The sequence below is a fragment of the Agelaius phoeniceus genome, chromosome 21, assembly GCF_051311805.1.
Source record: "Agelaius phoeniceus isolate bAgePho1 chromosome 21, bAgePho1.hap1, whole genome shotgun sequence".
Lineage (NCBI taxonomy): Eukaryota > Metazoa > Chordata > Aves > Passeriformes > Icteridae > Agelaius > Agelaius phoeniceus.
In genome coordinates, this window is record NC_135285.1 from 5606353 (window position 1) to 5629383 (window position 23031).

The 23031-nt window shown below is 49.7% G+C and overlaps 3 protein-coding genes across 4 annotated transcripts in view; all 3 read left to right on the top strand.

Annotated features, from left to right (window-relative positions):
- Positions 1–9654, top strand: part of COL27A1 (collagen type XXVII alpha 1 chain) — a 144628-nt gene extending 134974 nt beyond the window's left edge. For both annotated transcript variants that reach the window (XM_077188949.1, XM_077188950.1), the window contains 12 exons: positions 2056–2109; positions 2678–2740; positions 3162–3215; positions 3860–3895; positions 4599–4616; positions 4991–5026; positions 5337–5363; positions 5579–5644; positions 6037–6205; positions 6366–6475; positions 7210–7428; positions 8570–9654. In XM_077188949.1, coding sequence (XP_077045064.1) covers positions 2056–2109; positions 2678–2740; positions 3162–3215; positions 3860–3895; positions 4599–4616; positions 4991–5026; positions 5337–5363; positions 5579–5644; positions 6037–6205; positions 6366–6475; positions 7210–7428; positions 8570–8716 — 999 coding nt within the window. In that variant the 3' untranslated portion in view covers positions 8717–9654. The remainder of the gene's footprint in view (positions 1–2055; positions 2110–2677; positions 2741–3161; positions 3216–3859; positions 3896–4598; positions 4617–4990; positions 5027–5336; positions 5364–5578; positions 5645–6036; positions 6206–6365; positions 6476–7209; positions 7429–8569) is intronic.
- A 1955-nt stretch (positions 9655–11609) lies between these two features.
- LOC129128936 (alpha-1-acid glycoprotein 1-like) lies at positions 11610–14970 on the top strand. Its single transcript, XM_054646576.2, has 6 exons — positions 11610–12645; positions 13276–13418; positions 13629–13699; positions 14031–14135; positions 14342–14442; positions 14763–14970. The coding sequence occupies exons 1-6, from the start codon at positions 12535–12537 to the stop codon at positions 14814–14816; spliced, it is 585 nt and encodes a 194-aa protein (XP_054502551.1). The 5' UTR covers positions 11610–12534; the 3' UTR covers positions 14817–14970.
- Positions 14971–17063: 2093 nt separating this feature from the next.
- Positions 17064–22427, top strand: LOC129128963 (alpha-1-acid glycoprotein-like). Its single transcript, XM_054646613.2, has 6 exons — positions 17064–17352; positions 17923–18065; positions 18671–18744; positions 19958–20068; positions 20780–20883; positions 22286–22427. The coding sequence occupies exons 1-6, from the start codon at positions 17068–17070 to the stop codon at positions 22379–22381; spliced, it is 813 nt and encodes a 270-aa protein (XP_054502588.2). The 5' UTR covers positions 17064–17067; the 3' UTR covers positions 22382–22427.
- The last annotated feature ends 604 nt before the right edge of the window (positions 22428–23031 follow it).

Consider the following 23031-nt stretch of genomic DNA (forward strand, 5'->3'; position numbering starts at 1 on the left):
CTGGAGCATCACTCTGGGAGAGGGATTAGGACTGATATTGTCAGGAAAATTAATCCACAACCACCAGAGGTTTATGTCCAAAAAGGAGACAGAGGAGTCCTTTTACTTTATTTTAATAAAGAGAGAGGCCATGGGGCATTCCCCTGGGATCTCTCAGATTTTTGTAGGATGCAGCCTCCTTTTTATCCCAATTTCCCAGCCACATTTCCCTTCTCTCTTTCCCCATTGGCTGAGGTACTTGAGATGTACAGATTTCCCAAAACACCTGATACCAAAGATTTCCCTCTAATGTATAACCCTCCCTTTTCATTTTTAATTCTTATGGACTTTAGGGGTTTTTCTTCCCCATCGTTTCTTTCATCTTTCAATGTATAATTTCATTTATCAGCAAACCTAAAGTTTATTTGTAAAAGCAAATATCTTTTTCCATTCATCAATCAGTTATTCCCTTCCCATTGCTCCTTTTATTTCCCAGTGCTGGTTTTATCTACCAACAGACCCACAGCTTGTTTGTAAAGACAAATCCACTATTCCTCTCAATATGAAACAAGGCACAGAATGAACCCAAACTACCTCAATAAAGTGCACTTATTTGGCTGTTTTATATAAAAGCTTGTGCTAACAGTTTTCAGGCTGAAAGGCAGTGACCAACACCACCATATATCATTTTGTCATTGGTCATAGATCAATCTCACAGATTATTTTGTCTCTGTGCACAAGTGACACATTCCTTTGCCCCATATTGTCACTGCCTGATTTGCTACAGGAACAGTGACCTTGTGTCCCTTTGGCTGAGATGACTCCATGACATTTAAACCCTTCTGACTTTCCGTGTGCTTTTGCCTGAAATTCCTCTACAAAGAAGCCTTGGTTGATTTTCCTCATGCAGGAAAGACCCCAGTCCCCTGTTAATAGCAATTTTCCTTTCCAGGACCCAGAAATGGGCAATTAAATCAATTTGAATCCTTGGAAAGTTTCTTACACTCCACCAAGTCCAACCAAGCCCCTTCTTGCCAAGCAGTTTCTCACTCTCATGGCCTTTTTCAAGGGAAAGCTTCCTAAGAGTGAGGTTTCTAGGCTGATGCTGGAACAGCTGTGCAACAAAGGGGGTGGAAGCCCCATCACTTGGGTCATTCCCAAACCATTGTATTACACCCCAAAAAGCGCAGTCAGGATGGGTGAGACAGTCCTGCCAAAAGGCCAAACAAGCCTTATCTGTCTCCGATGTTCCTAACACTGGAGAAGAATCATCTGGTGGAGGTTTCTGGCCCCTTTCTTTTTTTTAAACGTTGAATCATCTTGAATTTTGACATCTGAGAAGCCCAAAAATATCAAAGGATGACCATCTCCAGCATGGTGAAAGGAGGATGTTTACATAAGGACATGCTACCCAGGGTGGGTTTTTTATTCTCAGAGTACATGCTATGTGCTGATTCAAGCTTGATGGTCTTTCAACTATTTTATTATTATTTGTCTAACAAAATTGAGGGAAAATCCCTGCAGAGTTGAATAGGAGAAGAATTAGGGATATGCATGGTTTTCCTGGGCTTGAGTGGGAGGTGATGTTGTAAGAACGTGCACTTTTTTAACAGCTTGAATGAGCATAGTTTAAAATCACAGTTTGAATTAGTAGGTCAGTCCAGTTTGTATTAGAAATAAAAGAGGAGCTTGTTTTAAAGAACTTTGAGGCTGTTATTTTGCAGCATGAAATTCCAAGATCAATCTCAGAGTAGCTGCTCTGCATCCTGCTAATGCTGGGCCAAGCCAGAGAAGCATCCACTAGGAATAGTGTAGGTCTGCCTCCCACTGTGGGGGCAGAAAGGTGGCATTGGTGAGCTCTAAGGGATCAGGTGAGTTGCTTCAAGCCTGATGTTTGTGCAGCTCCTCCTCCAGGTGTTTATCATTCTTCTTTCTCATCAGTCCTGCTTAGACTGAGGGATGCTCGCAGCTTTCTCTGCCTCTGGAGCTGCTGAACTCTGGGTGCATCTCTGAGTGAGATCTGCAGCCACCAGTGTGAATTTATTGCTGTCTTTTGTTCTTGTCTTGGCTGTGCAGGGTGACTTTGGTGAGGCAGGATTCCCAGGGATTGCAGGACTCTTTGGGCCAAAGGTAAGAGGCTGCTGGGGACCAGCTGCTTTTCTACTCTCACTTTACTGGGGACAGGTCATGCCACACTTGTCATGCCACACTTGTTGCACTGCTAGCAGCTCTGCAAGCAATTCAATTTCTGTGGAAATTGAATTTTGATCCCAATTTCTTTAGTTTATGACTCTTCATTTGTTAAGTGAGTGTGTGCTCACACATGCTTTGTTGGAGGAAAAGGGCTGTCCTAGAGATTCTGTGGCTGTTTCCCCCCTTTCTGACATTTGTATTTCCAGCATCAACCATCAGCCTGCACCTGAGACACCAATGTGCATCCCTAACTCTGAGAGCCTTGGCTTGAAATTCAGACTCATTTTATCACCATATCATTTCCCTGGTGAAGAGGAAATTGGTTTCTGTCAAAAGTAAAAGCCTTGCAAAACAGGAGTGGGGAAAGAATTTACAACAAATTGGATCTTCCCTGTCCCATGGACAAGAGGCAGCAGAGCTCTAAGCAAGGGCACAAACACGGGGTTTGGTTAATTAGTGGTAGTATTTAGTAGTATTTACCTCACATCTCATTTTTTGCTCACAGGGCCCCCCAGGAGACCTTGGGTTCAAAGGCATTCAGGGACCACGTGGGCCACCAGGTCTCATGGTGAGTGCTTCTCCAGTTTGTGGCTTTGGGAGGATTTTTCCCCCTTCACCCCCATTCCTGTGAGGCTCCAGGGGCTGTGGGGAGCCCAGTGCTCAAGGCCATGGCAGCACCTCTGAGCCCCACAGCTGCAGGTGACCTCCCCTGCACAGGGTTTAGAGACAGCCACGCTGCCCAGAGCACTCCAGCCACACTGAAATCCTTTATTGGTGGAATTTCTGAGGTTTAACAAGGCTCATGAAAACCACACTGTGAGGACTTGTCTCTTTGGAAATGGGTTTTTATTCCAGGTATAGCAAAGCCACCACCAAGAAAAGAAAAAGGAAAAAAAAAACAACAAAGATTTGGAGTTTTCACTGAATCTGCCCTAGTGGAAATGACTGTCAGGTCCCACCTGGTGGCTCACAAGTCTTTTCTTTCCTAGGGAAAAGAAGGAATTATTGGTCCTCTGGGCATTCAGGGTCCCACAGGAAGCCCTGTAAGTACCCACACTTCTTTCCTGCCTGTACTTTTTAGAAGAGTTTAAATGCATGACATCCAAGATGTTTGAGGCCAGCACAGGTAACCCCCAAATCCTGCTGTAACCAGGAAAATAAAATGGGTTTAAGATCAGCAGCTTCAGAAAAGTGCAGGCTTAGTCTCTGGCTGCATAGACAATTTCTGGGAGATTATTAGCTGAGAAGTGAGGAGCAGCAATGCAGAAGGGCAAGGTTTTCAATAGACTGGAAGACAAGAATGTTATTGCAGATTACCCAAAGAACTTGGTCTGGGGTAGGGGGAAACACATTTAAATAAACTTTTTTTTTTTTAATGTATTAAACTGGGAACCATTTGATTTTGGGAGGTGTTGAAAATCCCTGCCTGCCCTAAAATGCCAAAGGCCCTGAACACAGATGGAAGATCAGGTCAGTGCTTTGTGAAAACACAAGAGCTTGGTCCAGAGGCTGCAGAAATAAAAACCAGTCAGATGAGCTCAGACATTTCCAAAGCAATGGCATTTCTTGCCTTGGGATGGAGAGGCCAATATGACAACCTAAGCTGATGAGTTAGAGATGAGTCCTTGCCAGGAGCTCCTGGGGCAGCCTGTGCCTGGTCAGTGACAGCGCCTCCTGTCCTTTGCAGGGCCCCAAGGGAGACAAAGGCAGCCGTGGGGACATGGTAAGTGCTGCTCCCACCTCTGGGTGCCCCTCAGAGAGGCTCTGAACAGCCAAGAGTCACTCTGGGCTCTGCTGTGACCATCAGGCTCCCACGAGGGCAAGACACTGCTCACAGATGTGCACACACATCCACACCCCTCTGCTGGTACAATTTCCATTTCCTTAACCCAGCAACACCACACCTTGCTGTCCACAGCTGGGGGATCTCCTGCCCTTGCCTTGGTGTCGCAGACATCTTTTATGAAAAATCCTTTCCTTGGGATTTTTTCCTCCTGAGAAGCTGAGAGGCCTCAGGAACAAAATGTAACCAATGGTTATCTGCTGCTGTGGAATGCAGCAGGTGCATCTGGGATTGGGCTCATGTGGTTGTTTCTAATTAATGGCCAATCACAGTCCAGCTGGCTCGGACAGAGAGTCTGAGACAGAGCCTTTGTTATCATTCTTTTCCTTTCTATTCTTATCTTAGCCAGCCTTCTTAGGAGAACCTTTTCTTCTATTCTTTTAGTATTGTTTTAATGTAATATATATCATAAAATAATGAATCAAGTCCTCTGAAATAGGGAGTCAGATCAGTGTCTCTTCCCTCATCCTAAGACTCCTGTGAACTCCATCACACCTTGGGAACAGCACATGGGTGTACAGGGAGATTTTGGGTCAGTAATGAGCATTTTCTGACAGCTTCTGCACTTTTCTTTCCCCTGCAGGGTCTTCAAGGTCCAAGGGTAAGTATTTGACATTCCTTTTTCTGACTGATAACTTGTATTTAAATAAAACAGTTGCTTTTAGCAAGTGTAAAGCTGCAGGGTGGGTAATTGCACTCCTGGAATGGGTTGAGTGCCTGGGGATGGGGCATTAGTGACAACTGAGGAGCTGAAAGGTCTGGGAACAAGGGATGCAGCAGGCATGGACCAGGTATAGACAGATGTACCCAGAGCCGGGACAAAATGGGGTCACCCCCTCTCTTTTGAAGGCTCTGAGGGACAGCTGCTGTGGGGTGCCAAAAATCCAGCTGGGAACAGATTCCTGCTGGTGAAAACCATGAGAAATGGAAATAAAACTGGAGCTATTTCACTAACTGATGCCACTCTGTCTTTAGGGTCCTCCAGGCCCACGAGGACACCCTGGCCCTCCGGTAGGTATCTGGGGGAAGAGTTCATGACTGAACCAAGCTGAAACGATTGCCATGACGCTCTCCAGAGGGGCTGCTCCCTCACTGGAAATTATGGCTTAGCCCCGTTCCTCACATGCAAAACCATGTGTGTGAATGGACCAGTGCTTCTGGTGCTTTGGTCCAAACCATCCCCAAGAGTTTTATAGAGACAGCATTGCTGCCTCTCTCACTCCTCTGCACGGAGGGGGATTTCAAAGGCCACGGCTGAGTATCTGTGCAGCAGTGACTGACCAGCCTCCTGCCTGATGCCCCTTTTCTCCTTGATTTCCAGGGACCACCAGGAGTTCCAGCCTCATTTGTAAGTTGCCATTCTCTGTATGTTTGTTTGCAATGATGATCTCAAGCCCTGCAGAGCCAAGGTGCTGCTGGGACCTTGCAGGCACACACAGCAGGAGAGGCTCTGTTAGCAGAGCAGTGCTTCAGCTGCAGCCTTAGGCTGAGAAGTGTTTTCTTGCATCAGGGCATGCTCAGCTTCTAACAGTCTCAGTTTCCATCTTTTTCACACCACACCAGCAGCAAGATGGCTTTGGGGCAGCTTTCCAGACCCTGATTGACTCCAACACCGCGCTCAAGAGAGAGGTACGAGGGCATTTTTGTCTTTGCTTGGGCTGGAGACTGGGAATGGGCCCATCAGTGCTTTCTGTGTGTGCAGAAGGTTGATACAGAGCCCTGATTTGTAACTGTTCTAGTGGAATATCTGGAATTTATGCAGGCAAAGGTCCAGTTAAAGGATATCATTCTGTTGTGCCACTGATTTGTGAAGCTGCAGACCTCCTGACTTTGCCATTATGACTTTGCCAGCATTTCAGCAATGTCCTGTTTGGGACAATCCAAGGCCTGTGGCTCACTGGCCCCAAGCCACCACAGCCTGTCTTTGACCACTGATTTTTCTCAAAATGATGTAGAAACCCTTGTGGCCACAGCCCTCAGTGCCCCCAGGGCACCCCTGACTTGCCTTTTTTTCTCTCCAGGGTTACCAACACCCAGACCTTCTCATGCTGGACCATGGAGGGGAGATCTTTAAGACTCTACACTACCTCAGCAACCTCATTCAGAGCATCAAAAGACCCCTGGGAACCAAGGAGAACCCTGCCCGCATCTGCCGGGACCTCATGAACTGTGAACAGAAGATGACTGATGGTAGGAGGCCCCAAATGTGCAAAGGCTGCATCCCCCTCCACAGGGCTGCTTCACACACTCCCCTTCCCTGGGACCAGTCACCAAGAAACCAAACTGTGCTTTAGTCATTCTCAGAAAAGGTGAAGTGTCCTTGTTAATCCCAAATCCTGCATTTCCTCAGGTACCTACTGGATTGACCCAAACCTTGGCTGCTCCTCAGACACCATCCAGGTCACCTGTAACTTCACCAACGGTGGCCAGACGTGTCTCAGCCCTGTCACTGTCTCCAAGGTAGGCACAGCCCAGCCCCAGAGCAGCATTTCCCACTGATAAAATATTTACACAGCCTGTGTTGTCCCAGGACACTGAGCACAAGGACACAGCACACAGTTTGGGGGAGCGTGAGGGTGACACTCAGAACTGCTCTCAGGAGTTAAAAAATACACCCAAGGCTCAAGACAAAGCCCTGTGTTCCTGTGGTGTTTAATGAACCCATAGTCTTAACATGACCAGTAATTTCACAAACATGCTGCTCCCAAATCCTTTATTGACCTGACTTATGTTTGGGTCACTCTTGCATTTTGTTTTCTGCCACCTGGAGAAGTGAGGTCAGCCTAAATACACAAGTTGCCATGAAGTTATTGCTACGGGATTTTTGTTGAGGAAGTACCTGTACTAAAAATACAAATAGCAATATCTGGGCTCGTTTGCAGATGAACTGGAACCTGATTTGCAAGTGTATTGAGTCTGAAGTTTACATTCTTTTCCTCCTGCTTAAGAACCTTCCAGTTTGTTCTGCAAAGCAAAGGACCTGCTTTGCAGAACAAACTAGAAAGTTTTGTGTCATAAAAACTTGTGTCATAAAAACAGTATGGTCATCTGGTCCTCATGTCCATACTGACATCAGATCCAGCTCTGCAGAATGAAGCAGAGCACAGGGACCCCCTTTGCTCCCCACCTTTGCTAACCCTGCTCCCCTCAGCCCCTCTGCAGGGTGTCCCCATGACCTCTCTGTCACCTTCCAGCTGGATTTCGACATCGGGAGGGTCCAGATGAACTTCCTGAGGCTGCTGAGCTCGGAGGTGGTGCAGCACATCACCATCCACTGCCTGAACACCTCAGTGTGGAGGGAGGGCTCCTCCGAGAGCCCCTCGGAGCGCGCCCTGCGCTTCAGGGCCTGGAACGGGCAGGTGTTCCAGGCCACCGGGCAGCTCAGGCCAGAAGTGGCAGCTGATGATTGCAAGGTATGTTGCTGTGAGAGAGGGAAAAAATGAGTGGAGAGAAATGCCAGAGCCTGTCACTGTCATATTTTCTGAAAAATCCCTTTGCCAGGGTTTCTTCTCCTGGGAAGATGAGAAGCCTCAGAGAAAAAAAAAAAAAAATATTATTTCATTTGCTTCTCCCTGTTTTGCTGCTTTGGAATGTGGCTGGAGATTGTTTACCAGCAGGTGCATGTTTGATTGGTTTCATGTGAACTGTTTTTACTTAATGACCAATCACCATCAGCTGTGTTGGACTTTGAGGAGTTTTTCATGATCATTCTTGTTAAGCCTTCTGTCTGTATCCGAATAGAATAGAATAGAATAGAATAGAATAGAATAGAATAGAATAGAATAGAATAGAATAGAATAGAATAGAATAGAATAATAAACTAGCCTTCTAAGAACATGGAGTCAGATTCACTCATCTCTCACCTCATCCTGGGGACCCCTGCAAATACCACAGGAGCCCACTCTGGGGCTCCAGTAACACCTGTGCTGTTTATCCTACAAGGGAGAAGGGTCAGGTTTACCATTAATTTTCCAGTTCAGGAAGCTATGCAGCTCCTCTGAAGCAGATAGCCTTCAAATAGAAAGCAAAAGATGAATTTTTGAAGTTACTTGTCATGGATAGCAGCAGTTAAATGGCAGAAGGGGGAATGGCTCCCCGTGGATGGTGACCCTGGCTCTGGTCTGGTGCCACACAGAGTCAGGAGATGCAGGGCTGCATTCAGGCTCACAGCATTAGGAGTTTGTCTTGGTGGTACCACCAAAGTTCAGTTTTACCTTTCTACCTTTTCAATGCAAATCTGACAAATGAACCCTTGGTAGAACTCCCATTCCCCGTCTTCAATTTATTTCAGAACAGAGGAGGCCTACAATTGTCTTATGTTCCTAAAAGCTATTCATAAAGTTTCTATATTCTTCATTATAAACCCAGCTAACCAAACATTGTGTTGACAAGCAATCAATTATTAGTTAACTGCTAACTCTTACTCATACTAACTCTACAAGGCCTACCCATTTATTTCAATCAACTCCAATAAAGTTTATCTCAAACCGTAAGGAATTTAGAGACTTTAGAGGAGCTGAGATTTCAGTTAATGTCTCGCCCCTCCCCGTGCAGATCAAGGATGGACGCTGGCACAGGACCCTCTTTTCCTTCCGGACCCAGGACCCTCAGCAGCTGCCGATTGTCAGCATCCAGAACCTGCCCCCCTCCCAGCCAGGACAGCAGTATCACCTCGAGGTTGGCCCCGTCTGCTTCCTCTGAACCAAGCTGTGGGACCAGGCTCTGAGCTCCAACCCCCCCTGGCCTGTCCTCACAGGGGCTCTCTCTGCCCCTCTCTGCAGCAGGGACAGCTGGGCTGTGCCTCTTGGGCCAACTCCTGCTCCAGCCTTGGCTCGAGGTCTCCAAGAGCCCGTGATCTACTGAACTCAGCCAGTTGTTGAAAAAGGAGGAGGAACAAGGACGTGGGGGAAGCAGGCATCAGTCAGGAGTGAGCAGTGCAAAGGGATCAGGGGGCTGGGTGTTGTGGTTCCACACACACAAAGCTTTTTCCATGACCAAAGAAAACATTGAGAGAAACCTCAAGCGTCTTGCAGCGCGTGGGGTTTTTTGTTCTTTTCCCCCCCTATCCACCCACCCACCCATTTTTGTCTGGTTCCTGAGTTACCAAATGTTCTTTCCATTGGAAAAAAAAAATGATTAAAAAAAAAAAAATAGAGCTTCCCTCTCAGAGCTTGTTGCCTTCTGGACAGCCACGAGCTGCATCAGGTCTCCCAGGCGGAGCTGCAAGTTGAATCTGGCTGCTCTGTGTACAGGAAGCATTTTGATGTGCAATATTAGAAGAAACAAAATATATATATTATATTATTTAAAGCAAAAAGAAAAAGGAAAAAAAAAAAAAGAAAAAAAAAGCCAAGTTCCTCCTTCCATGAGTTTAATCAAGACTCCCTCTCAAGGTGTGGTGTTGGAGTAGGGGAGAGTCAGGAAGCAAAGAAGGGGGAATGGAAAGAGGAGAGGGGAAGAGATTGGTGCTAAAATAGAGAGAGGGAATGGGCTCATCTGATTTGTTTCTACCTCTCACTGTGAAATCTCTGGTGCTCTTAAAAAAGTGTGTTATTTTATATATATGACTTTATTTAAGGTTGTGAAGGTGCTACAATGTCTTGCCACAGACCCAAAAATAAAAGCCCCATAGAATCATCTCTCTGGGAAGAGAGCAGATTATGTTCTACAGTTAAATCAGAGAAACAGCCACCTTAAAAGGGATCCTTCAGTGGCCATGGGTGTCAATAACACAACTCACACCACAGCCAACATCACTTACGGGATAATTTACAAGCAAATTTGGTTTTTTTGTTCATCAGCACTTCACTGCTTTGGGAGGGGAGTGAGGGACACAGCTCATCTGGAAGTGTTGAGCCTCAGAGAGCTCCTTTGGAGCTGGTTGGGTTGGGCTGTACTGAGTTGCCCACAGGACTCCCTGGACTAAGCTCACGTTCAAACCCAGCTCTGCAACTCTTCCCTTGGCCCCTCTGTCAAGACTGACATGATGGTACCTTGTTTCAGAACCCAGCCAAGCTTGCAAGGGTTTTGTTCTGTTAAGTTTTGTAGAAATTTAGTCTCTATATGTAAATTTGGAGGAATTTTTTTTTAAAGAGGATAATTATGGTAATCTTTAATTCTATATAAGGAATAATATTGATGTAATCAGAGCTGTACTGTATCAGAAACTCTTCAGTGCCTGTTTGGAGTTTTCATGTCTCATACGGACTATGGATTTTATTTTTTTGAGGGGAAAAAAATTATCTGTGAGTCTCTCTTTGTGTATTTTTTTTTTTTTTGTTGCTGTTGTTTTTTGTCACTACTGCCTGCTGGTTGGTTCCCAATCACCATCAGAAAAGGTTAACAGGATCTGTCCCTAATACCTCGCCCTCCACGCAGCCCCTGCCAGAAATACCTCATCCCCAGGCCAGAATCACCACCACCCATCACTCACTGCCCCCCTGCAACCCCCCATACTCCAGATCCCTCCATTTCTCATCCCATGCCATTGGTTTTGTGTTTTCTCAAGGCTGCAGTTACCATTTGTTCTCCTTAAAGCTTTTTTTTTTTTTTCTCCTTTTCTTTTTCCTTTTTTTTTTTTAACTTTAAATAAATATTTAAAACTGAGGCAATGGAACAGGACTGCAGTGGTTTGGTTTTTTTGTTTTCTTCATAAGAAACTAGGTGGGCAAGAGGTGCAGAAACACCCCATTTCCCAGGGGTTCCCCTAAATGATCTGAGGAGCCAAACCCACACCCCAAACCTTCCTGTGATGCCAAATGCACAAAATTGGGATCCCCTTGGCTCCCAACTGCTGTGACACATCCCTGTCCCTATGTCCCCATCCTGCCACCGTGCTGGGCAGCAAGAGTAGGGGGGAAAGAAGAAAAGGGAAGGAAAAAGGGAGGAAAGGGGGGGGGGAATAAAGGGGGAAAAGGAAAGGAAAGGAAAAAGGAAAGGGAAAAGGAAAGGAAAGGAAAAAGGAAAGGGAAAAGGAAAGGAAAAAGGAAAGGAAAAAGGAAAGGAAAAAGGAAAGGAAAAGGGAAAGGAAAAGGGAAAGGAAAAGGGAAAGGAAAAGGGAAAGGAAAAGGGAAAGGAAAAGGGAAAGGAAAAGGGAAAGGAAAAGGGAAAGGAAAAGGGAAAGGAAAAGGGAAAGGAAAAGGGAAAGGAAAAGGGAAAGGAAAAGGGAAAGGAAAAGGGAAAGGAAAAGGGAAAGGAAAAGGGAAAGGAAAAGGGAAAGGGAAAGGGAAAGGGAAAGGGAAAGGGAAAGGGAAAGGAAAAGGAAAAGGAAAAGGGAAAGGGAAAGGAAAAGGGAAAGGAAAAGGGAAAGGAAAAGGGAAAGGAAAAGGAAAAGGGAAAGGAAAAGGGAAAGGAAAAGGGAAAGGGAAAGGGAAAGGAAAAGGGAAAGGGAAAGGGAAAGGGAAAGGAAAAGGGAAAGGAAAAGGGAAAGGAAAGGAAAAAGAAAAGCAAGAAAAGAAAAGAGAAAAGAAAAAAGAAAAAAGAAAAAAGTTGGGGTGGGGGAAAGGACGAGGGGGAAAACTAAGGGAGAGAAAAGGGGAAAGACGAGGGCAACAGCAGGGGGAGGGGGCAAAAAAAGCGGGCAGCAAATGGAAAGAAGGAAGCAAAAGGGGAAAAAAAACCTGGTTTTTGGGGGGGTCAAAAAGCAGCGGGGCTGCCTTGGCCGGGGCAGATTGCGACAGCGGCAGCGGGAAGGGGCAGAGCCGCGTGTGCCCGGCCCCGCTCGGCCCTTCCCGGCACCGCCAGAGCCCGGCCGGTGATTGGTGATTGTCCCCCCCCGAGTATGGAGCGGCTGATGAGGGCAGGGTGAAGGCAAATCTGTTTAATTAATTAATTAATTAATCGCCACGCTCGATTATGATGCCAACATTAGAGGAGCTGCACGGCGCTGTTAGGGAGATGCTGCGTTTAAAGAAGTTGTAATTTATGGTTTTTAAAAGGTCTGAGCCTAATTTATGGTTCTAAAAGGTCAGAGCCCACTGCACTGATGGGTTCCCTGCCTCTTGGCCACGGCCCCTGCCCCATGGACTCCCCCAAGGAAGCCCCCATGGCCCCTGCCCTGCACGGGCACACCTGAGCCCTTGTGCAAGCCCCATGTGCCACCAGGTGAGTGTGGAACAAAGCTCCCAGAGCTGCCAGCCATCTCCATCAGGGTTTCTTTGCCCTGTGGGGGAATGCCATGTCCTGCTGCCCTCAGTGTCCCCAAGGTCTCCAAACACACCTGAGGCTGCTGAGCGCTTTGCCAGGCACCCACAAAATTAATTGCAGTTTCTGAGAACAAAAGCCTGCACTGGGGAAGCATGAGGCTGGGGCAAGAGGGGGGTGTTTCCTCCTTTTGTGCTGGAGAAATCCAAGATTTTGCAAGTTGGATTTCCTCCACCTGCTGTTGCTTCATGCCTGAGCAAACAGCCCAGCAGCGGAACAGGGACGCCGGGGCTGGGGATGTCCGGCCTTGCTGCAGCCCTATATAAGGGACAGAGCTGAGCTGGCAGAGCAGGAGCATCCTCCTGGACAGCCAGGAGATGTTGGCCACCCTCACCCTCCTCCTGGGGCTGCCCCTGGCCCTGGCCAGCGAGCCCCAGAGCTGCACCTCGCTCGTCCCCATCACCTTCAACAGCACCACCATCCCTCAGGTAAGCCCTGCCTCAGCCAAGGCACCATCCCTCTCCTTTCCTGTCAGCCCCCAGCCCTTATGGACACAGGAGGAGGTTATGGGAGAACCACTGGCAGCTCAGTGTTTAGCTCATTGCCTGTCCATGCTTGTTTTCCTAAAAAAGATCCCGGCTGCTGCACAGGGAAGGGGTGAAGCCTTGAGCTCTGCACCCATCATCTCATGACCAGGCACTTCTGGGGGGTTCCTGCTTCCATCTCCCAGCAAACCAGGCTGGGCAGCACCATCCCACTGCCTCACCACTCTATTTTAAGTCCTTCAAGTGGTGGTGGCTCAGGTCACGAGTCTCCATCCGCAAACCCTTCACTGCATAAACAGAATTTAATCCCTCGGGAGCTTTTAATGGGAGGAAAGCAATGACAGCCTGGCCTGGAGCAGGAGAAACAGCATTGCAGAAAGAACTGGCCATGCTGAGAGCTGGAGCAGTGCCTTAACAGGAAGGGGACAAAGCCCAGGGACCCCTACCCAGGGCAGTGCCTACACCTGCTCCTGGCTGGGACATCAGACACAGCCTCTGCTTTCCCTCATGGGGTGCCTGGGGGTGAGCCTGGCACAGCCCCTCCAACCTCCCCCTCTCTGCTCCCCTCTGCAGCTCCTGGGACAGTGGTTCTACATCGCTGGTGCCTCCAGGTACCCCCCTCACCTGGCAGAGCTGAGAGCGGTGACATTTGAGGCTTTTTCCTTCTCTCCTGGCAGCCACAAGGACGAGCTCAACATCACTGAAATCATAAGGATGTAAGGACAGGGATTCATGCCCTGATCTGGCTCCCCCATCCTCAGGGGTATTTCCACCCTCTGGGCTGAGACACCCCACAAATTCAGGGCTGGAGAGCAGCTGTGCCACATTTATGGAAGCTCTGCAGCCCTGCTCATGTTCCAAACCCCTCAGGTTTGGCTGGGGCAAGCTGGGGGGTGTTTGCTCCCTCTGACCTCTCTGCCCCACAGGAATGAGACCTGTGTGGTGAGGAACTTCAGCAAGATCCAGGTCTTCCACGAGAACTCCACGCTGGTGCATGGTAAAGCTCCACTGGGATGGGATAATGGGGTGGGATGGGATTGGAAATGGGATGGGGATGGGATAATGGGGTGGGATAATGGGGGACTCAGCCAGCCCTTGAACCCTCCTGCTTCTGCCCCCCAGTGTGTGACACCCTGAGCCTTTTGCACCTAAAATCGTGTCTGGAGGTGGAGAAAAAAAATTTCTTCCACCACACAACACATCTATGGCAGCACTGTGGGACCAGAGTGGCCCCCACTGGGATGAGTGGCAAGGATGGAAGCAGATGAGGCTCAGCATGGGGTGGATCCTGACCAGTGGGGAAATCTGACTGTCTCCATCCCTCCCAGTTGATGATAACGGGGTGGCTTCCACGGCCAGACTGATCCAAAGTGACAAAGACCTGCTGATCCTGAACCACATCAACATTGACTCCCCAAATCTGAGTCTCTCAGGTGAGCAGATGCTTCCCCAGGGACAGATCAAGGGGCATGGACATCTCCAGTGCTCACAAGCAGGGCAATAAACCCCTTTTCCCCTTGTACAGAGAGGGGAAAGATGAGGGCAGGCAGTGAGCTCCCATCTGCACTGCAGGGATCACCCAGGAGCAAAGCAACCCTAAAACTCCATTTCCTTCCCTCCCTTTCCATTTCTCTGGCAGCAAGGACACCCAACGTGAGCAAGGAGCACTTGGAGGAGTTCAAAGCCCACCTGCAGTGCCTGGGCTTCACTGAGCAGGAGGTGTTCTACGCTTCCACAGAGGTACAAACCCCTCCTGGGCCGGGTGAGCCCCAGGCCAGGCTCTGTTCCCAGCTGGGATGGGGCTCTGGGGGATGTGAGTTTAGACCCCCCAGCAGAACCTCCCTGCTGTGCATCCCCACTCCCCCTCGGGCCCCTGCCCCAGCCATTCCTGGGGCTGGGGTGAGCCCCAAGAGCTGCTCTCTGCTCTCTCTCCCAGGAGCTGCTCTCTGCTCTCTCTCCCAGGAGCTGCTCTCTCCTCTCCCCCAGGAGCTGCTCTCTCCTCTCCCCCAGGAACCCATCTCTCCTCTCCCCCAGGAACTCATCTCTCCTCTCTCCCCCAGCACGCCTGTCCCCTGCCTGGGGATGAAGACAATGCAGATCCTCAGCTGGGGTAACCCCATGGACCGGGTCAGCTGCTCCATCCTCATCCTCCTCCAGGCTCAGCACAGCCTCAGAACCTCTTATCCTATTTTTCCTGTCCATGTTTTGGTTTTCACCCAGTTTCACTGTTCTCAGCTGAGCCCAAAATAAACTCCTGTGTTTCACCCACTGGCTGTTCCTGCTCCATCTCCTCTGGGACACCCTCCCGCCTGCCCTGCCCATGGTGCTGCATCTCCAAACCCACCCAGGGCTGTGAAATGCTCCAGACAAAACCCAGCCAGGGCCAAGCAGTGGGCACAGAGGCACAGCCCTCACGCCAGCTCTGGGGTGGCAGGGGACCCTCCCAGCCTCAGGACATTGGGACATGAGCCCCCAGGGTGACACACAAACCTGCCAAGCCCCCGAGCCTCCCCCACCACAGCACTCCCAGCACCTGAGCATCCCCACCCTCCATTTTCGAGCCAAACCCCACCAGGCTCCATCTACACCAATCTCATCTCAAACTACAATTTTTTACCTTTGTCTGATTCTCCTTATCCCACTGCAGAGGAGTGTGGGGCAACTGAACAAGCAGCTGCATCATACAGCATTTGGCTGGGGCTAACACACCAAGTTATCCTATCAAGGGTAATTTCCAGAAGAAATCCCCATAAAGTTAAAAAATGTAAAATTCATGCAGTGGACACAAACTGTGTCTTCTTTTTTTTTTTCTTTTTTTTTTTTTGTCTTGTACTAAATCATTGCAAATACTGACTCTTTTGAGAGTAACAGCCCAGTGAATAGGAAATCAGTGACAAGGACTCTCATTTTAGCATAAGGAAAGCTAACTTTACTCTCAGATAAAATCATCCAAGCATAGATGTTTTAGCAGGGAAGAACAATTACCTGCCAGCATAGAATTAGTTTCCACTTTTCCAAACCCATCTCTTCTTTAAGTAATTGGCTTGGCTGAGAAATCAAGAGGATAACAATTCCTTGTTCACATATTTCCCAGTACAGCTGCAGTGACAAGAGGTGACACTGCACCTTCCCCAGGTGTCCCTGAGGAGGGGAAAGGGGAGAGGATGGGAAAAGCCATCCCCCAGAGCCAGACCAAAGCGTTCAGGGAGGCTCAGAGAGGAAAAGGCACCCCAAATGCCAGAGAAACAGGACCTGCCTGTCTGACACACAGGGACAGCAGCAGGACAGGGAGGGGCAGGAGCTGCACTGGGGATGTGTCCAACAGCACAGGGGTGACCCCTGAGGCCCCTAAACACCACTTTTAATGCCAAGGAGAGCAAAAGCACCTTCTCTTCAAAGCCCCCTTGTGTGGAATTGCAGGCAATCCCAACAAGGGGAGAGATGAGAATCTTGACTCCATGTTTCAGAAGGCTGATTAATTATTTTATTATATATATTATATTAAAAGAAAATGATATATTAAAACTACACTAAAAGAACAGGAGAAAGGATTTCATCAGAAGGCTAGCAAAGAATAGAAAGGAATGGAATGATAATAAAATCTTGTGACTGCTCCCAGCCTCGACACAGGTGGCTGTCATTGGCCATCAAGTAAAAACAATTTCACACGCTGGGTAAACAATTCTCCAAATCACATTCCAAAGCAGCAAAACATCGAGAAACTGAAGTTTCTCAGGAGAAAAGATCCTGGCAAAAGAATTTTTCATAAAATATGCCTGTGACACCCTTGGGCTTTGCCTGAGATTGGGGATGGGGAGGTCTGCAGCCAAACCAGCACCGGGAGGGCTGCACATCTCAACAGCAGAGCAAGAGGTGACTACAGCAGCTGCTCACGGGGGAAAATGAGCAGATTCAGGGCAGGTTGGAGTTTTAAATGCAGTAACTGCATCACCAGCTGTGGCATTCACATGCCCTCTGAGCAGAGAGAAGCTGTGAGACAAGCAGAGAAGGAGGAAAACACGATGCTTATCTCGCTTGCTGTGCCTGTGTTGTGACAAAGTAGAATGCAATATGGAGATAGTTTACCCAGAGTGAGGATGTTTTGTTCTCTTGGCCAAGAAGTGTCTGTGTGTGGGACTGCCACGGGAGAGTGAGGAGAGAATCGGAGATGATGAGTGTAGTTCTGAGCAGTGTGAGCAAGAGCGAGTGCGGGGCAGATTCAGTTCAGGTACAAGGTACACAGTATAGCATAATAAAGTAATTAATTAGCCTTCTGATGATGGAGTCAGATGCATCATTCTCTCCCCTTTATTGATTTACAATGCCCAGCCTATTGATTTTCAATGCCCAGCCTATTGATTTTCAATGCCCAGCCGCCCGCTCCTACCGCAGCCGCATCCCGGCCGGGGCGAGCGCCAAGCCCGAGGCTCATGCCGGGCACCGCTTGCGACACAGGGGCAGATCCGGCCGGGCACATCCTGTCCCCTCCCAGCGGAGCCAGCAGCGCCTGTGTGTCCGTCTGTCCGTCCGTGCAGGGCTCGCACAGCCATGGGCCCGGCGCTCGTGGCCATCCTGGGGCTGGCAGCGCTGCTGCCCGCGGCCGCGCTGCCCTGCGGAGCGCAGCGCCCGGACAGCGCCACGGCCTCCAAGGTAGGCGAGAAACACGGGGCTGGGGCTGCCCCCGCTGCTGCCGGCCCCGGGGGCTCTGCTCAGCCTCGCTGGCCCCTGGGAAAGGGCACGGTCTCACCGTGTGCCCCTGGGAAAGGGAGCAACCCCACCGTGTGCCCCCCGGGACGGGGCACGGCCCCACCGTGCGCCCCCCGCTCCCCCAGCGCATCTGCCGAGGCGCTGTCGGTGAAACACCTGCAGCAAACGGGAAATGTTTCATGTCCAAAACACCTGGAATGACCCAATTTTCTCAGGTTCTCAGCAGTGACCTCGAAAGGAGGCGGGTGGGCTGGGTATTTCTGGGTGCAAATCCCCCGCGACAAAGCCGGGCTGTCCTGTCCCGGTGCCAGCACCCCTCCCAACCCCCACGCCCAGCTATTTTTTTCTTTCCCCAGCTCATTTGCAAATATTTCACCTTATCGCTGCCAACGCAAGAGCCCTGGCAGGATATCCGAGAGCTAGCAGCGCTATCAATTTTGCCACGGGGAGGGTGGAAATCTCATGGTTCCTCCTGCAAACCAACCCGTCCCCCTGTCCCCTCCCTCCCCACAGCTGCCGGGGACCTGGCTGTACGTGGCAGGGGCTGCCCAGTTCCCCCAGCACCAGGTGGAGATGCTGCTCATCGACCACGCCTTGCTGCGCCTGGAGCCCGCGCCCGGCGGGCAGGAGCTGCTCATCAGCCACTTCGTGGCCGTGTAAGATGCGGTCCCCGTGCCCTCAACCCAGCCCCTCTCTGCTACAGCCCTAAAATCTTCCTGCGCAAGGTCCGAGCACGGTTCCAGATTGGTTTCTCCAAAAGGAGTCGCTCCTGCCTGCTCTGTGCACCCCTCGCCCTCATCCCCTTTTTATTTCCTCATTTATTTCAGCCGGCCGCAGGTTCAGACAAGTTTTGCAGGGCACAGAGGTCTCACAGGCACCAAGCCCTGCAGGCAAGAGAAGACCTTTCCAGGGGAGGAGAACTTTGCAGAAGCCCCTGTGCCGTGGCTGCTGACCCTGCCAGGCACCAAAAGCTGCTCCCCCACAGGGTCAGAATTTCAGGGCATGAATTTTTCTGTGCCAACACAGGCAGCGCTTTGAGGTTTCGGTTATTTCAGGGTGGAAAACGTCTGACCACCAAGGGGCGGGGGAACAATGGCAGGGCTGGGACCATGAGCTGCCACTGGAGGGAGAGAAACGCCTTGATTTGAACAGCGAGAGAAATTAACCCTGAGGAGGAGGAGGTGGCAGGTGCCCGGGGCAGGGCTGGGGCTTTGCTGCTCGCTCCACACAACGGCATCACCCCCTTCCCCTCTCTCTCCAGGGGGGACCAATGTTTTACCAACAACCTCACCTACCTGGAAGTCACTGCTGGTAACGCCACGCTGGTGAAGAACGGTGAGCAGCACGGAAGGGGTTAACACCCAGCCCATGGTTTCACACGGATTGAGACACACAAAGGGCCCATTTCCCTGTTTTACATTATCTGATGTATTTTATTCCAGAGTCTCTGCCTGTCTGAAGCCTCGGTGGGCTCCAAAGCAGGGGGCACCCAGGGTATTCCTGCCCCTAGGGCACCAGGAATAAAGGGGATAGGGGGACTCAGCCCAGAAGTGTGATACCCCAGAGCTGTGTACCTGATGGGACTGCAAGGGGGAAATCCTGTTAAGCATATTGTGAGGCTAACACAGGGATCAGTTGGTTATACTGCTCATTTATTTGCTATTGTAGTAATTTTAGATATTAGCCTTACTAGTATTGGTGTTGTAACTTAGCTTTTATGTCTTACTGGCCTTTCTAATATCCATAAATGTAGGCACAGCTGCTTTATGCTTTCAGGCAAGCACTTTGTGTCAGAAACCACAGAAATGAAGGTAATATGATAAAGGTTTTAATGAGTGCTTTAAAGAAATTAATAACTTTGTTAGCTTTAAGCAAAACAAAACAGATTGGTCACAAAAATAAGAAAAAAATACTAATATTATGGTTCCTGTATAACAGCATCCAGAACATTACTATTTTAGAAATGAACAGATGAAGAAACTCTGCTCCTGCTCAGAAACTCAGCTCCTGGGGCAGCCCAGGGGTCCCAGCCCTGCTGTGCAGGCACATAAACCCCAGAGCAATGCTGTGCCAGGAGCCAGCCTGCTCCCCCTTGTCCCTGCAGGAGAACCCCATCCTGTTTGTGAAGTTATTGCACAATCCCTCGGGGGCAGGAGGGAACACCCAGGGCAGGTTTCAGGAATTAATGAAGCCTCTTGTTCTGAGCTCTTCCTCCTTGCTGAGGAAGTGGGGTGAGCCAGTCTGGGGTGGGAATTGCAGCCCCCTGGGACACATTTGCACTGACCCCTCAACCCTGAGTCCCAACACAGCAGGACAGGAGCTGGGGGACTTTGGCTCTTTCACACCCCGGCCCCATTTTTAAGAAATGCAATTTATATAAACCAAGAGCCAAAAAAAATCACCCTATTTCAGGACATTTTTCCTCACCTGCTACTGAAGGTTGAATCCCAGGGACCACTGATACTGCCACAGCTGGGCTGGAGTTTATTGCTGCTGCAGCATTGCAAATCTGAGTTATTGTGTTCTCTCTGTGTCTGTTCTCTCCAAGCCATGACCCAGCAAACTGAGGGGATGCTGATGAACATGAGCTCTGAAAACCTTTTACTCATCCAGTACCAAATGCAGAGGGAAAGGACATACTTGGGGCAGTATCTCTATGGTATGAAACTCCATCCTAAAGTCATTTAAAGCTATCATGGCACACCCACACAAAGTTATCAACTAAAACCATACAGCAGCTTGGTCTCACCAAGAGTCAGTGACCAGCGCTCCAGGGCTCGTGGGATTTGCAAACCCCATTAAACCCCACATCTCTTGGCAGAACAGGAAAAGCAAGTTAAAGACCAAACCCACTTACAGCATAAATATTTAAAGAACAGGAAGCAAATACAATTCAGCGTCGATATAATTGTAAAATCTCAACATTTTCAAGCCAACCATGATGTTTCAGTATTTACCTCCCAGGCAGAGCATGTGGCTTTGCAGTGCTAAGGCTGATCAGATTTAACCACAAACCCATAAAGCAGCAGTTTTGATCCTGATAAGGCTCCCCATCACCTTGCAGTTGCTTAAGAGATTTTGAAGACACATATAGAAAACTGCCTCCATATTCCACCTTGGTCCCTCCTGACACCCCAGGAGTATCAAACCATCCTGCAACCCCTTTAAACATGCAGGACCAGAGCTTTTTGGGAGAGGGTTAAGCAAGGGTTGGTTTTGTTCAGGTGTGTTCACCATGGGGGTGAGAGAGCCCCACACAGAGCACATCCCCTGCAAGCACTGGTGGGGAAGGGGAGCAGCAGGACAGGGACACAAAGGGCTGTGCCGAGGCCACCAGTCCATACCTAACCCCTGACAAATCCTTCTCCAGCCAGGAACCTGAGCCTAAGCACAGCAGACCGGGAGGAATTCGAGCAGCACGCCGAGTGCCTGGGGCTGAGGGCGGAGCAGATCGTGTACGCGCCCTGGAAAACGGTACCGAGCACCCTGGGCCACCAGAACCAGCTCCAGGCAGGGCTGCGAGAGCCCAGCTGCACCCCCAGCTGCCAAACTGGGCTCTCAGACACCTTTTCAAGGTGTTGGAAGTTATTTAGAGGATTAAATCATCACAGGCTTGCGTCAGCTGAGGTTTGAAATAGCAGCCCTAAAGCAAATGCCTGCACTGAGCATCTCCTCTGGCAGCCCTGGTGACAGCCTGCCGACCCCTGCCAGGGGGAAAGAGGCGAGGGATTTTTGCCCTGAAGTTACAGATTTTGCCTTGAAACCCCTGGGTTTGCTCCCTGGCAAGGACCAGCTGTCCCCAGAAGCTGCAGAAAGAGCAGGAACCCCCAGGGATTTTTTCCTTCAGGTTTTCCACCAAAGCATTAACCAGGTCCAGTTCTCACCTCTGCCACCTGATTTAAGACATTTTATCCTGCAAATAACCCAGACCCTAAGTCAGCTTGACAGGGCTCCTGTTTGCAAAGTGAAGGTGAAGAACATCTTACCTTTGCTGCTCTGTCCTGGTCACCTGCTCACCCACATCAGCAGGCTCTGAGTTTTCAGAGGGGCCCAAAACCCCACTCCAAGCCACCAGGCTGGATCCAACGTTATCCCCAACACTTCTCCAGCCTCAAGAGCTGCTTTTCAAACTGCCCCACAGGTTGAGGGGAACAGAGGACAGAGACAGAGGGTGGAACCCTGGGAATGGGGCTGCACCTGGGGCAGGTCTCCTCCAATTTAGCAAACAAGCAGCACCTGGGAGGCAGAGCCCAGCTCCTCTACATTAACTGCATGCAGCTGTGAACTGGGGATTGCAGGCTCTGGATCACATTTAAATTTGGGCAAAATGAGGGGAATTGGTCAGGAGTGTCTGTGCTTAAAGTTCTGGTGCAATTTGGGTTGGCAGTTACTGGCCAAAGTAAGCAACTGCACCTGAGGAGTAAAAAAAAAAAAAAAAAAAAACAACTAAACAAACACAGAAAATATTTTGGGGCCCTTTGTGATCAGGCTGAAGGAGTGGATGTGAGCAGAGCACAGGAGCAAACTCACAAAGCCCTGTGCCACCTGCAGGCATTAACGGAACTTAACCTATGCTGAGTGCCTGAGCAGCACAAGCTTTTTACTTAATTCCCCCAAAGTCTGAGTTCCCCCTTTCCTTCAGAGCACACTTACCCTAACTTTGCCCCAGAAACTTTTTCCTCTTTCCAGCACAGGCATAGAAAATGGCACCAGCAGGAGCTGAGCACCTGGGCAAGCTTTGTCTGAGCCTTGGACAGGACAGGGAAGCCCTCTTAATCAGCTAAAAGAGGAGAGGAAAATTCCTTCTTTCTTGAGTAAATTCTCTGTTGCTGGCACCTTGGCAGATTCACTTACTCTGTTTTTGTTGTTTTGACAGGAGGTGTGTCAAGCGAAAGCAGCGGAAGGCAGCAGCAGCCCCCACCCAGAGCCCGGGGCTGCAGCCACAGCCTCCCCTGCCCCAGGCACCTCCTGACCTGGGAGTGCAGGGAACTGACCCCACACAAGGCAATAAACGTTTCCTTCAAATTAGATGCAATTCGGTGCCAGTTGTTTGAGAGCAGAAGGTTCTGAAGAGTTGAGAAGTGGGGTTTGCAAGAAGAGAACGAGCACCCGATTCACTTTGTGTGAGTCATCCAGCCAGGGGTTGGGAGAATCAGCCTGGAGCTTCCCACCGAGCTTGGAAAAGGGCTCTGGCTCTGCCAAAAAGCAGCGCTGCAATGCAGCAGTAAGAGAGACCAGCCAGGAGAGGGCAATCATTGACTATTTTAAATAAGCAAACCAAGCGTTTCAGGAGTAACTGGGATCTAGAGAAGGCTGGAAGCTGAGCTGGAACTGCGCAGCCTGAGGAAAAGGGGGTTTAGCTAAAAGGGACCAGCCGGTTCTCCTGGCAGCTGAGTGCCAGGTAGCCCAGGTGAGACAGATGTTCCTGCCCAAAGCCTCTGGACCAGGCAAGTGCTCCCTGATCGTGTCCATCCACAGCTTGGTTTGCACACCGTGTCTGACACTGAGAAATTACCCTCCTGCCAGAGGGAAGGGGTGCTAACCCAACCCAGCCTGGATTTTTAGTTTTCAGAGAAAATGTCACAATTTCTCGTTTCTCAGCAAGCTCATCGCCCTGGAGAT

Excerpts from the sequence above, each read along its gene's own strand:
- LOC129128963 (XM_054646613.2), top strand. The coding sequence starts at position 17,068 with ATGCCCAGCCGCCCGCTCCTACCGCAGCCGCATCCCGGCCGGGGCGAG. Across the intron at positions 17,353-17,922 it reads ACAGCGCCACGGCCTCCAAG|CTGCCGGGGACCTGGCTGTA; the intron begins GTAGGCGAGAAA and ends CCCTCCCCACAG. Across the intron at positions 18,745-19,957 it reads CGCCACGCTGGTGAAGAACG|CCATGACCCAGCAAACTGAG; the intron begins GTGAGCAGCACG and ends GTTCTCTCCAAG.
- LOC129128936 (XM_054646576.2), top strand. The coding sequence starts at position 12,535 with ATGTTGGCCACCCTCACCCTCCTCCTGGGGCTGCCCCTGGCCCTGGCC. Across the intron at positions 13,419-13,628 it reads ATCACTGAAATCATAAGGAT|GAATGAGACCTGTGTGGTGA; the intron begins GTAAGGACAGGG and ends TCTGCCCCACAG. Across the intron at positions 13,700-14,030 it reads GAACTCCACGCTGGTGCATG|TTGATGATAACGGGGTGGCT; the intron begins GTAAAGCTCCAC and ends CATCCCTCCCAG.